General features: G+C 45.5%; 1 protein-coding gene across 1 annotated transcript in view; it reads left to right on the top strand.

Annotated features, from left to right (window-relative positions):
* The window catches only part of EGFLAM (EGF like, fibronectin type III and laminin G domains), a 173,043-nt gene that overhangs the window by 139,975 nt on the left and 19,303 nt on the right, over positions 1-13,765 (top strand). Inside the window, exons 15-17 of the mRNA XM_046672151.1 lie at positions 3,087-3,198; positions 7,425-7,541; positions 10,521-10,701. Coding sequence (XP_046528107.1) covers positions 3,087-3,198; positions 7,425-7,541; positions 10,521-10,701 — 410 coding nt within the window. The remainder of the gene's footprint in view (positions 1-3,086; positions 3,199-7,424; positions 7,542-10,520; positions 10,702-13,765) is intronic.

Genomic DNA, 13,765 nt, shown 5'->3' with positions numbered 1-13,765 from the left:
GGGCTGAGACCTTTGGGGCCCTCTTTCCCCCAAAAGCCAAATAGTAGCTGCTTTGGAAAAAGACGAATTTGTCATCTAACAGTTTGCACTCTTCCTGTCTTCCCTACACAGTTATCTTTTCTGAAACCTGTACTGATTCACACAGATGCCATGCTTCCCATTGGTCATGCTCTCCTGGTGGCACAGTTTCCTTTTCTCAAATAACTACCCAGCAGGTAGCAATTCTCTGCTTCAAACCATAGACAATGGGCTTGCTTCAGATGGGGCTAAATTGCTTTCATTTCCACCTCCAGTCAAACAATGCCATCAGCAGAAACTTGATGAATTGTAATTAATCAGCACCTTGCCTGGAGCATCATTTGGTGGGTGCTCAGCAAATATATGATGACTAGTAAAAAAGTATTAACAGAGATTTAATGAAGAGAAATGTCCTTGGTAACCTCACTTGAAATGTTTACTTTCCTCTTGCTCTGTTTCTTTGATGGTAACTGGTTATTTAGCAAGTCTCTTACCCTTCTCCATGTGAAGAATCTGACGATGAATCATTAGCAGTTGTATGACCCATTCCTGACAAATATGCTCAAGAAGCCTGGGTGATGAGTGGTTTCAATAGCATGGCAGTAAAATAGGTGCTTCTAAAGTACCTGCTGGTATCTGCAGAATTGGTTCTGAGTCATCAAAACGTTCCTCCTGTTATCTAGTTTGTACTATTAATTTACCTAGCAGATCGATTGTTCCTGTACAGTGTGTCAGTATCTTTGTGAATCCCTCGGGGCCTGTGGCTGGTAAACCAGATGTTTTTCTTATTTGTTTATGTCTCTGTTTTCTTACTGAGTTCCTCCCATGGTAGTTTTTATCTTCAAGCCAGAGCCCTGCTAACCTACTGCAGACGTGCTTCTTGTTCCTACGCTTGGTGGAACGCGGCAGAGTCTTCTCTTTTGAAACTCACTATGATGTTTTGTTCATTGGTGCCCTGCAGCAGGAAATCAGCTAGTCTGTTGTTGTCGCCTTAAAAGAAATTGCGGGCTGTATTCAATCACCATTCATATTGCTGGACTGTCATTTTTAGGAAGAGTATGCGGGTGAGATGTTACAATCTTGCATTGCCCTAAACTGCTGATCATTTTTCATGGCTGATGGGAAATGCTTACTGTGTTGGGTTTCAACAATTTTTAGAAAGGGCAGTTCATTTTTGTCCTTATGGCTGAATTCCTACTCATCAGTGACACCTCCCACCTTGGGGAATGGACAAACATTTTTTGTACCTCTGGTTATGGGAAAACATCTGATGTCTCAAGACTACTTTGGTGGGTATTTAATTGATTCAATTTACATATGATTATGCAAAACAGTCCAAGCAATTTACTTAGAACTATTTGTCAAGCTGAGAAAGGGAGACACCTTGAATATCACCTCGTACTTTCCAGTGGCTTCCTCCAGGAAAAGAATGACCAGAAAGAGCCAAGGAAGGGTCGGGGCTCATCAACCCTCCTCCTGGACAGATTGCACCCCACACCCTCCACTTCTGCAGTGGCAGCTCCAGCTGTGGGGTCACAGACACATGGGACCCCAGAAATCCAGCATTTCTCTTTTTCATGAATCTGTGCCTATTTTTGACAAGAGATGTTTTTAATTTTTTTTTAATGTAAGTTATTCTTTCCCTGCCTGCCAGGAAAGGCGCCTGGAAAAAGAATTTTTGAGTATTAGATATGATGAAAAGGAGTCAAAGTCTCAGAATTTCCACCCGCTCCTTTGTCCCATCCCCTCTCCAGTTAATCTGACAAATGTCACCACTCTTGGTGTTTCAGGTGCCCCTCTGGAAGATGTGTATTTTGAAAACCATTTCAAAGACTTCCTGTTTAATTAAGAAAATTCAGTGAAAGTCTGAACTTTCAGAGGAAGCCATGGAATTGGCCAAATCATTTTAATGTTAGGAGAAGGATAAGGTGGTCAAATTCATTATGAACTTGATTCAGAAATCGAGACAATTGAAACGAGCTCATGATGGCCATGATCAATATAAGTGTGCTGAGCAAGGCAGCATACTGACAGGGAGTGACCTCTGCAGGACAGGAGCTCGACTAAGGCGCTGTTAGTTATTATGGAGACGGGCCGCTTAAAAAGTGCCGCTGGTTTCTTTATTGCATATTGATTTAGTCAAGGTGATTAAATTCTAATAGCTAAGGACAAATCAGAAAAGCGTTTGCCAGAGCAAAAAATCGAGTGAGGAGGTGGAAACCTTTTAATAATTGTGCCCATTGGTATTCCTGATGGTTTTCTAAAGATGATCCAGGACCAAAAAAATAATTGGGAGGTTCAGTGAAGGCCAGGAACTAGACGTCATTAAAAATACAAATGCAATGATTGTACTCTTTTTGTACACCTCACTATAAAAAGTAGTGTGTAAAACTCCTATCAGTATCATTTAAACTTCAAGTCCTCCCACCTTGAATTAATAATTGAATTTTTAAAGTAATTTTAATCCTTTTCACAGTATCAGACAACGTGGAATTTACCCCGCCCCCAACATTTTATTATGAAAAAATTTCAAACATACAGAAGAGTAGAAAGAACTGTACAGTAAACATCTTTATACCCACCATCTGTAGTCTACAATTAACGTTTTGCTGTAATTGCTTTATCCCTGTCTAGCCAAGCTTATATCTCTCCATCCATTCATCTTATTTTTTTTATTCATTTCAAAGGATGCTGCAGACATGAATAGACCCAGGAATCTGTGTTTTACACCCAAGCCCATATAATTTTCTCTTCTTCAAAGCTTGTGTGTAACTATAATCACATTTACCTTCCTATCACCCCTCATCTAGAAAACCAGACTCATGCTACCCACATTTCAGACTTGTTATAAAGAATAAATGAAATAGTAAATGCAATGCTCCTGCCAGGAAGGGGTCCAATAACTAGAGCTAGCATTTCTGTGTTTACTAAGAAGGAATGATTCTTTTCCTTTTGCCAAACAGAGTGAGGTGCCTAAGGTTGGTATGAGTTTCATCAGAGCTGGATTGATAAATACTGTCCATCACACCAGTGATGCTAACCCACGCTCAGTCTCCTTCCTTCAACAGGAGTGAAGACCCCCTCACCCTGGGCCACTGGCATGAGCTGCATGTATCTCGCACAGCGAAGAATGGTATCTTACAGGTGGATAAGCAGAAGGTAGTGGAGCGAATGGCGGAGGTAAGAAGGACACACCTTTGTTCCTGATGGTTAATGTGAGCTGGGTTACTGGTTTTTCCCTGTCCTGGAGAGAAAAGCAGCAGTGTAATGGTTAAACATATGGACTGTAGTGCCAGTCTGCCTGGGCTAATACCCCGGCTCCCCACTGGGCAAGTCACTTAACTTTTCTGTTCCTCAGTGTGAAGGGGGATGATAATAGTAGCAGCCTGATAGGGTGCTTGTAGGGATTAAGTGAGCCAATATGAGTACAGCACTTAAAAAAAATTGCCCGCCACCTCCACTCTTCACTGCCCACCCCCGCCTTTGTTTATGTGGGTGGATAATGTAGGCGGTCAGAACACAGACTCCGAGGTAGGGCCAGTGGTGTGGGGGTGGCACATCTGCCAAAAACACAGGCTCTGAAACCAGACTCCCGGGGTTCAACATCTAGCTCCAGTGGTGTGAACTCAGACCCCAAGTTAGTGTTTTCTCATCTATAAAATGGGGAGAATGGCGATAATAATAGTGTTTGCTTCATGGAGTTGTGAGAATGAGAATAACTATATTTGTAAAACACAACAGAGCCCGGCATACGGTCAGCTCTATGTAGCTGTACTTATCGTTCTTAGTTCATATGTAGCGTACCATCATGACTTCAAGGGCTCAGGACTTCTGCTCAAGTTTATAACTTTCTTCCACGATTTTATTTCCAAAGTCACATCCAAAGGACAATGACATTTTTAAGAAGAGATAAGAGAGATCTGCTTTAAACTATAACCAACTAGGATTCTGCACACGCACACAGATTTACAGACCCCTAGACACAGGGCATTTTCTATGTGCCAGTATTTTCATCCCCAACAATCTTCATTTTGTGCATCTCAAGATTTAAAGAGGGTGTTGATGAGTGTGAGTATTCTGAAAAGCAAATGGATTGGTTATAAAAAAAGACTTTGGGTGGGAAAGAGGTATTTGGCTGAGGAAGAGAGAAGAAAGAAGGACGCACATGTCCAAAGGCCAGCCTCAGGGACGGCAGTGGTGGGAGGTCCTGTCAGAACCAAAGGCTTCCTTAGGATTACAAGAATGCCAACCTGGATTCTGCTTCAAGAGGCGAGCACCCTTCAGACCTAGAAAATGTTCTAAATGTATTCGTGGAAAGAAGAAAGGAGGGAGGGAGGGAAAGAAGGAAAGGAGGAAGTTGGATAAGGAGAAATGGATTTTAAAGGGAAAACAGGAGTCACTTCTGGCACAATCAGGAAAATTCTAATAGCTGACCTTAGTCCAAGACAGAATTAGCAGTTCACAAGTATTGACTTGACTGTATGTTGACTTAAGAATATAAATTCAAAAAAAATTGTATCTCTCTAGGCCTTAGTTACAAACAGCTGTAAAACAAAAACAGAAGTTTAGGATGGAGTGTTTATAAATAGTAGGGTTAAGGCCTTTGATTATAAAATAAGGAACTTTTCAAGACACAGTGTTTACCATTGGGATCCTACAGTGAAGAGATGACACAGAGGTAAAAACCGCACCTCAGAGTTTCTACTACCACATCAGGGAATGAGAATTAACCCAGTATGGCATAACCAGTGCCCTCCCTATTGGCTTTTTGAATGGCTGGAGCTGACTGGAGTGCTGCCCACTTGAAAAGCAAGGTAAACATGTGGGAGGGAAGGTGTGGCTATTCTGTGTGCATTTGAGGGTGGTTCTTTTGAGGCTGCTCAGAATCAGGAGTGGGAAAGCCCCATGCTTGAACTCTGGGGTTGAGCCTTAATCAGATCTCCCTCCAGAAGATTCTGCTCCCACCTGTCCATACCTTGCTCAAGGGGTAGTGTTCTTAGAGCTTAGACCCGGGGAAGGGGTGAGGATTAGAGAACACTTCCCGGGGATGACCCAGGACCTTGGCCCCTAAGTGTCCAGACTAAAAGGGATTGCTCAGCCGACTGCACTGAGAAATACCAACAGCCCAGAACTATGAGTCAAGCAATGGCAGGACTCAAAGAGAGGGCAGTGCTGCCAAGGGCTTCAGAAAACCCCAACCAGGGGGTTTGCTCAGGTTTTCCGACCACTTCCAGCTAAACAGGAGTGGCAGATCCAGACACGGAGCGCTTCACTTCAGAAGGCCCCACTTTGGTGGGGTCTGTTTGCTTCTCTCCTGCGGTCCCACATGGGTGTGGCAGCTGCAGCCCTGCCTCTTGTCAACAGGAGGGTGGTGGGGGAGGATTCTGATGAGCGGCCAAAAGAAAAGGCCCTCACCCCACGAGGCCCCACCCCATTCACTGGATGGGAGTGTAACTCAAAGATTTTCCAAACAGCCTGCTTCTCTGAAACCCCTTTGACCCTGTAACCTTCCTCCTTTTCCTTTTATTATCTTATTTTAACTTTCCGATAAGAGCAAAGACAAAAGAAATGGGAGCCTGTGGGTGTGTGGTGACTGTGCCTGCCTGGTTCTTATTCCATCTGCCACAAGAATTCCTGAAAGCCCTTCTGCTTCTTTGATGACCACCCCACCCCCCACCCCAGCCTGCAATTAAGTAAGAACCCTCGAAGCTGCCCAAAGATTATCAAGGGAAGGCAATCCAGTCTGTAATCTAATCAAGACCCTGCTGCAGCTACCTGGCTGGACTCCATCTCTGTGAGCGCTCCCCTTTCTGCGCTGCCTGTCTCCTCTTCTCCATCCCAACCCAGCTCAACCCCACATCCATTCTCCTCCTTCTGGCCAGTGATCTTCCCAAAACACAGATCTGACTATTCTCTCTCCTGCTTAAAACTCGTTGCTTTTTGGGTAGAGAACAAATTCCTATGCATGCACGATCTGGTCCCTCCTTGCCTCTGCCCTGTACCCACATTCCCTCCAAGCCCTGGCTTTGTCCAGTTTCTACAATTCTAACTCTTCCTTGATGACCTCCTAACTCTCTATGTCTGGGGTAGGGTATAAGACACCCCACTCCACCACCACCAGGTGCACCCATAGCCACCTGGACGGTCCTCACAACGCCACTGCCACCTGCCCACTTATTTGCCTGTGTCTCCCCGACTGTAAGCCTCTGGAGGGCAGGGACAGGTGTGTCTTTATTGTTGTTTGTCCAACAGTTAGTGCCTGGACATAGTAGGTGCCCAATAATATTTGTTAGATTAATGACTGAATGCTGCTACCAGTGGTATTTCTTTTGCCATAAGTCAAAAGAAGCAATAACTTATGTTACCCAAAGTGTGTGCATCCCCAGAGATCTCAAATTTTAGCTTATCTCTGTATGTTATCTTAGGACATTTTAACATCTCATTTAAGGCTCGTGTTGGAAGGAATTTAGACATCAAATATTACAACAGCTTGTTATCTAGCCCAGCTGTTGGAGTTTAGGCTGTCAAAATGACCAGAAGCAGAGGATGTCTTTGGGGATTGACAATGGGGTGTTCTCTGGGAATATGGAAAGATTTTCTCTGCCTTTTGTATTTGATAGCAAGGAATGCCTCCCACCCGCCATGCCTTCCTTTCCTCTTGGCCTCAAAGTCTATCCTTACCAGTAGCAAATATGACAATAGCTGGCCATACTGGAATGTGGATGATGCATCCCACTCTGGGCAAAGTGGTAAATTAGTGGGATCAGAGCTGCCAGGACAGGCTAGACTGTGCTACACTCAGTCACAATCAACCCCAAAAGATCAGCAGCTTATAATAAGGGTTTATTTCTCACTCACACTACATATCCATCAATGGTTGGCTGCAGCTTTAATCTGAGACCTAGGCTGAAGGAACAGACGATGGGGGAGGAGGACACAGTGAATCACTCTCTGGCTCTGAAGCCTTCAGCCCAGAAGTGATTCATTTCTCTTCTGCTTGTGTTTCATTAACTAAAGCAAGTTACCTGGGCCCACTTGAGAGGGACAGGTTGGGGGTAATCCTCCTGCAGAGACTGGGATACAGCCAAAGGATGCTGAATACCTGTGGTAGGTAACGCAGTCTACCACATTCCTCCTGACACATCGAGGAGGCAGCCATTATGATTCCCATTTAATGGATGATGAAACAGAATCTCAGAGAGCTTAATAAATTTACAAACATTCAAACGGGTAAGTAGCAATGCAAAACAATGTGAAAGTTAAGCCAACGTGTAGACACGTTGTCATGATGAGTCTTCAGGCTGTCTCTACCGTTTGGTTCCCTAACCGGGAGCCAAAGACACATTTAGTAGTCTTCACTATCTTTCTTGAAGTTATACCATGTTTTGTTTTTAATTTGTTGGCAGGGAGGCTTCACACAAATTAAGTGCAACACGGACATTTTTATTGGTGGAGTCCCCAATTACGACGAGGTGAAGAAGAACTCTGGCATCCTCAGGCCATTTACTGGCAGCATCCAGAAGGTACACTCTTCACTTGCTCATGTTTATTGTGTGACCTTGACTGCAGACAATGAAATGGAGAACTGTGGTCAGTGAAACCTGCTACATCCCCCAAAAAAGCTTTGAGAAAGTTTTAACACTTTTTCTTTTTTTGAGGAAGATTAGCCCTGAGCTAACTGCTGCCAATCCTCCTCTCTTTGCTGAGGAAGACTGGCCCTGAGCTAACATCCATGCCCATCTTCCTCTACTTTATATGTGGGAAGCCAGCCACAACATGGCTTGCCAAGTGGTGCCATGTTCACAGCCGGGATCCGAACCAGCGAGCCCCGGGCAGCCAAAGCGGAACATGTGCACTTAACCGCTGTGCCACCCGGCCGGCCCCAGTTTTAGCACTTTTAAGATTGTATTATTTAATGCTCATAGTGTAGCCTTCCAACCCTACTTTCTAATAACATCTTATTCTGGGTCTATGCCCAGCAGACATTCCATGAATGCAACTCAATGAAGGTAAATCTTTACAGCAAATCCACCAAAATATCCTGGGACTGCTGAAGGAGGCAACTGGCATCAGGTCACTGCAGATACTTCTAGAAAAGGGAAGGAGGTGAATGGAGTCTCATAACTCTTGGCTCTATGCTTCTCTGTGAGGTTCCTTTCACTTTGCTCAAGGCAAGACCCAGCTCTCATTCCCACCTCCATCATCATCCCCACTCCCACAGTTTAGCAGTTGCTGTCCATCCATCATGTAACCAAGCTCTTAAGAGCATAAAGAGTCCTTCCGTAGAAGGTTCAGAAAAAAACCACTCAGCTAGTAAAAGATAAAGGGTGCTGATCCCAATCATATTTGTCTCTTATTCCTTCTCTTGGGGCTGCCCATGATTTCTCCAGTTATGAGAGTATGGTCTGTCTGCAGCAGATGTGCAAGTTGACATACCAGATTTCTGGGACCACCAAACACTGGGAGAAAAAGGATTTGAAGGAAAGCATATTTGGTTCCCAGATGATAGCGTCATCCTGATTTCCTCTAGCACTAAGGGCGGAATGTGGGCCATTGATCCTTTTCAGACCTGAGGCAAAGAAGGAGGGAAGCTAAGATGAAGGAGGGACAGTGAAAGAAGATCCTATCATGATTTGCACATCCGGGTACTGGGAAGGACCCCTGGGCCTGTGTCCTTCTCCTCTTGTATCCCAGCGTTGGGCCCAGAAAAGGGACCCAGTCAATATTTGCTGACTCTGATATGTTTCCCTTTGTTGCTGAACTGTGATGTCAGTGACACCTCAGTTCAGACCATGGTCCCCCCCATGAGTGAGACTGGCCGTGTTTAATCATGTGTTTGAAACTCTCACTTAGGAAGCCTGCTGAGATGCTAAGAGTCTTCATCCCCCTCCCCACGCCTGCCAGCCTTTGACCGCCCCTTCACACGGCACACACAAGCCTTTCCTCCTCACTTCCTGGAAAGGCCACCCTCCTCTCCCAGTGACCGAGTCATCGACTGGGCCATATCCTGCAGTGACCAGTGCCGTTCTGGGCTTGTCTCAAGTACATATGACTCAGCTTCACAGTCCTTCATTGCAGCATGAAAAGGGGGGGATTGTAGAAGGATACTGGCTCCTCTCTAGCAGCTTATGAGGTTCAGGACTAGGGAAAACTGTACTCCCAGCTCTCCCGACACTCTCCAAGGACTAGGCAAGCCTGTGGAAACAGGAATTAGTGGCAGGAAGGGCCATTTCTAACCTCTAAGGACCCCCTGCACAGTGCATGCTCCCCTAGGAGCTGTTCTCAGCGTCTCCGAGCTCTGCAAAGTCTGTATGACATGGAAACACCAGCAGCTCAAAGTAAATATACTCTCCAAGTCAAGGGCTAAAAACATTGGGTCTGTTTATTTGGGGCTGAGGAGACTAGTAACCTCTCCCTATAATTCACCATTTTCACTGGAGCCCCTTTGCAGGGAAAGGAGAGTGAGGGCCAAGGAGCTCTCTTGTCCTGGTGAATGTGCACAGCAGTGCTAAGAATGTGACCTGAGTCACATTCTCTTTTCTAGTGGTGGGGAAGGGGATGTGGATGAAAAGAATCCAAGAGTTTCAGGGAAGGAGGACAGCAGGAGCAAGTGGGACAATCGGGGAGGCCCCATTGATGGAGTTTGTGGAGCCTGCATGAGAACATTAGCCAGGAGGATATAGCAGTTCAGCCAGAAGCTTCTGCCGATTCCGTGCCACCAGTGCCCTCACTCCTCCTTTGCTTCCTACCTGCAGAACACTTTATGTATTCTTCCCTGCTGTGCTTTATAGCAGCATCTCTCAACCTTGGCTGCATCTTAGAATCACCTGGGAAGACTTTAAAAGTTACTGCTGACTGGATCTCACCCTCAGAGATTCTGCTTCAATTGATCTGGGTAGGGCTGGGGCGTTAGTATATTTCCTAAAATTCCCCAGGCGATTCTAATAGGCAGCCAGGTTGAGAACCCTAATTTTGAAGTTACTGGAACTTCTTTAGGACCAACCTCCCTGAGTGGCCTACTCTTCCAGAGGATGCTTTACTCTCAGTAGATTCTCCCGAGGGCCAAACATAATCACTTCATTTCCTGCATCACTTACAAGACTATAAAAGCAGCAAATGGACTTTTGTTTTCCAGGGAAAGATTCATCCTGAGCTAACATCTGTTGCCAATCCTCCTTTTTTTGTTTCCCTCTCTAAAGCCCCGGTGCATGGTTGTATATCCTAGTTGTAAGTCATTCTAGTTCTTCTGTGGGCCACCACCACAGCATGGCAACTGACAGATGAGTGGTGTGGTTCCACGACCAGGAGGTGAACCCGGGCTGCCCAAGCAGTGAGAGCACCAAACTTTAACCACCAGACCATCAGGCTGGCTCACTACTGAACTTTTTCTTTTATTTTTAAAGCTTTGCATGTAGCTCAGGTTAGTGTGCTGAGAAGAGCTTTAGAAGATTGCAAGGATGCTTTCTGAACTTCTGAATTTCTTTACATTTTCTCTCCCCAAGATCATCTTGAATGACCGAACCATCCACGTGAAGCACGACTTTACCTGGGGCGTGAATGTGGAGAATGCAGCCCACCCTTGCGTGGGGGCCCCTTGTGCCCATGGGGGCAGCTGCCGGCCCAGGAAGGAGGGCTATGAGTGTGACTGCCCCTTGGGCTTTGAGGGGCTGCACTGCCAGAAAGGTATACGCGGGGGTCTCAGGCACTGCTTCCGGGAGCAGAGGGAACGGACAGGCCATTTGGGGGACTACCACTCTTAAAGGAAGAGTTGGTAACTCCGGGACAGCCATACCAGTTCTTTTTATCAACAATTTCAATAATATATTAGGCGGCTAATTATATATAAACTACTGTAATTATTTAATAATTAAAATGCTGAAATACTTCTGTAATGGCAGGAAAATAGCATCCCCACTTCCCTGCCCCCGGTTCCTTCCCTGAGAATCCAGGGAACCAACAGGTTAACCCATAATATAGGGGAGTTTCCAGGGCCACTCCCAGAGCCTATGGTTGATGTCTGTGCTTTATAGGCTGATAAATATTTTGTCACCTGCCTGTGAATGCTATAGAAATCTGAGAAATCTTGCCAAATACAGAAAAAGATGAATCGTATGTTATTTCCTCCAAACTAAAGTATGAATAACCTTCTATAGAATGCTATTTTCCGTGCTACCTAAGTTTTCTCTGTGCCTCAGTTTCCTCATCTGTAAAATGGGAATAACAGTAGCATTAGTATCTAACACAGAGGGTTGTGCTATAGATTCAATGAAGCAATGCACATAAAGCATTTAGAAGCATGCCTGATAAGTACTCAGTCAACACTAGCCATTACTATTATTGGTGAGAAAAATGAAGTCCATTAGTAGGTACTGTGAACTCCATAGCTTCCAACCTGCCCTTGTCTGAAAGCAGAGCGGCTCACAGACCACAAGCACCTGCTGGACTGAGCTTTCCACACCTGTCCCAGGGAGGCGGAGGCCATGGGTCTGGGGTCTAGAAGAGCCCTGCACCACGCAGCTGCATCATGTGGGCCATAGGACCACCTTCTTGTGTAGAACATCAGTGGGGCCTCCTCTGTCCTGGAACTAATAAAAAAAAGCAGACAGGCCTGCAGGAAATAAGGCAGCGAGCCGAAGTGAAGGAATGTGCTCGCTCTCCTTCCTGTTTGTTTCCAGGTTTCTGATTTTCATCAGAAGTATGGCTTAGAGGAAAACTGTAAATTACAGGTAGATATGTTGGTATATGAAATGGAAGGAGAAGTTTTGCAGCAGCCTTGGAAAATATGAAACATGTAAGTGGCCAATTACAAGACTATGTAGTACTATATTTAAAAGAATTTTGAAACCTGGATGGCAAATCATATGAAATATATTTATTAATATAGCTCACCCTGGTGATGAATCCCCAAAAAGGAGTAAGTGATCCATTCGTTAGTGAATGATCCTGTGTAATTCTAATGAGCAGATCACCGCAAGGTCATTCGCAGCCTCCTATACTGAAAGGTTTGTTTTTTCCCCTCCCTGATAACCAGATCTTGCTTCAGAAACAAGAACCTATTGCTAGCATCCCTCACAGAAGTTGAAATAGTCCTTCTACACTGAGCAACCTGTCATAGAAATCACCAGTGCCAGGTCTCATTCAGTCCATCTATCTCAAAGAGCACTTTTTTCCATCAGGAGTTTAGTTTTGAAGATCCTCAGTGAGTCTGGTTTTCTCTAACCTCATCAGAGAATTTATGGCAAATCCCACTAGGGCCCTAGTTGAGAGATGGGGCACTTGTTCTGACCTCTTGGTGGCGCAGGAGGGCTGGGGCCAGAAACTCAGACAAATCCTGGAGCAGTTCTGGGCGCTCAGACCATCGCGGTGGTTTGGGGACGTCCCTTGGTCCCTGCAAGATCAGAGCATGAGCAGGAGGGTCTGAGCCCAGACAGGGGGGGCATCCAGCTCCCACCGAGCTCCTTGCTGCTCTCAGGGCACAGCAGGCTCCCTGCGGTGGCAGCAGCTGCAGACAGTTGAGGCTCTCTGTCCCAACCTGGGGAGCCCACGAGGACAGGAGGGGACAGAGGTTCCTCTAACTCCCAGGCACGACATCAGGTGCCGACAACAATCATGAGGCTTGACTTTGGGGTCCCCTCACCTTCCATTTAGGGGCTCTCACTCTTAGGTGCCTTCTTCCACTTCAAACCTCAGCACCCCATGTGGCACCCCAGTAGCAAGGCCCCCTTCTCATCTCACCAGAGGACTGTCAACAAGGTCTCACTTCTCTAAAAGATACTCCCCATCCTTAGAGATTTCTTTCCTCTTTCTTTCTACTTTCATTCAGATTTATCCATCTTGTGTCCCAGTCCCTCAGAACTTTTGTATCTAAATAAGTTACTGAGAAGTTAAAGCAGAGTTTAACAAGAGCATGTAAAAAGTGAAATTCTAAGAAATGTTATTGGCTGTTTTGCACACACATATAGAGACAGACACAGAGACATTCACATACACGAAGAGTGAGGAGGTTCTGTGGTCAGATAAGTTTGGAGGAGGCTGGGTAAGCACATTGAAACAGCTCTCTCTTCTGCGAGACTTCTCAGAGCCTTTGCTAGGCTCTGAGTGTCCAAGGCAAGGGTCCAGAATACACATGCTTTCTCCTGGGGTTCTCCCAGCCAATAGCAGACAGGCCACTATTCAGGGAAGAACTCAGCCCTGGTCCTCCCTTCCCTCCCTTGCGTTTCTAACAGTGTGGACTCAGACCGTGCAGGACCCTGAAGGCCGCTAGGTGGGGCTGTTTCTCTGTAGCAGGTGCGCTGCTCCTCAGGCACTCACTGTGACAGAGCTACTGAGGCAAGGCCTGGGCTTGGGTCACACGTTCATCAGCAATGCAGTCTCAAAAGGTGGAATCTTGCCTGATTGACTCTGATCTACCACATACACAACAGTTAGGACATTTTACTTTGTATTTAGTAGATTCACGTCATATCGCTGGGTCTGATTGGGGTGAATTTTTTTGGTTCCAGTGTATTAAAAAAGAACTTACATGAATACAAGCCATACTTTAAGAAAACTCAGTATATAAAAACACAAATTAATAAAATGTATAAGCTATGCTTACCACAGGGAATTTCTTTTCTTAGGATAGTGTATCATTAAACAATAGAAAATTGGGGGAGGGGCGTTCAGCCTAGATGTGGGTCTTTAGATAGTTGAAGCCGAGTAGTGCAGAAAAAGATGCTTCATTTGTTTGTTTACTCTATGGTTGGAG

The sequence above is a fragment of the Equus quagga genome, chromosome 9, assembly GCF_021613505.1.
Source record: "Equus quagga isolate Etosha38 chromosome 9, UCLA_HA_Equagga_1.0, whole genome shotgun sequence".
Taxonomy (NCBI): Eukaryota; Metazoa; Chordata; class Mammalia; order Perissodactyla; family Equidae; genus Equus; species Equus quagga.
Note: the sequence above shows the minus strand (reverse complement) of the source record. Positions and strands in the feature narration are given on the sequence as shown.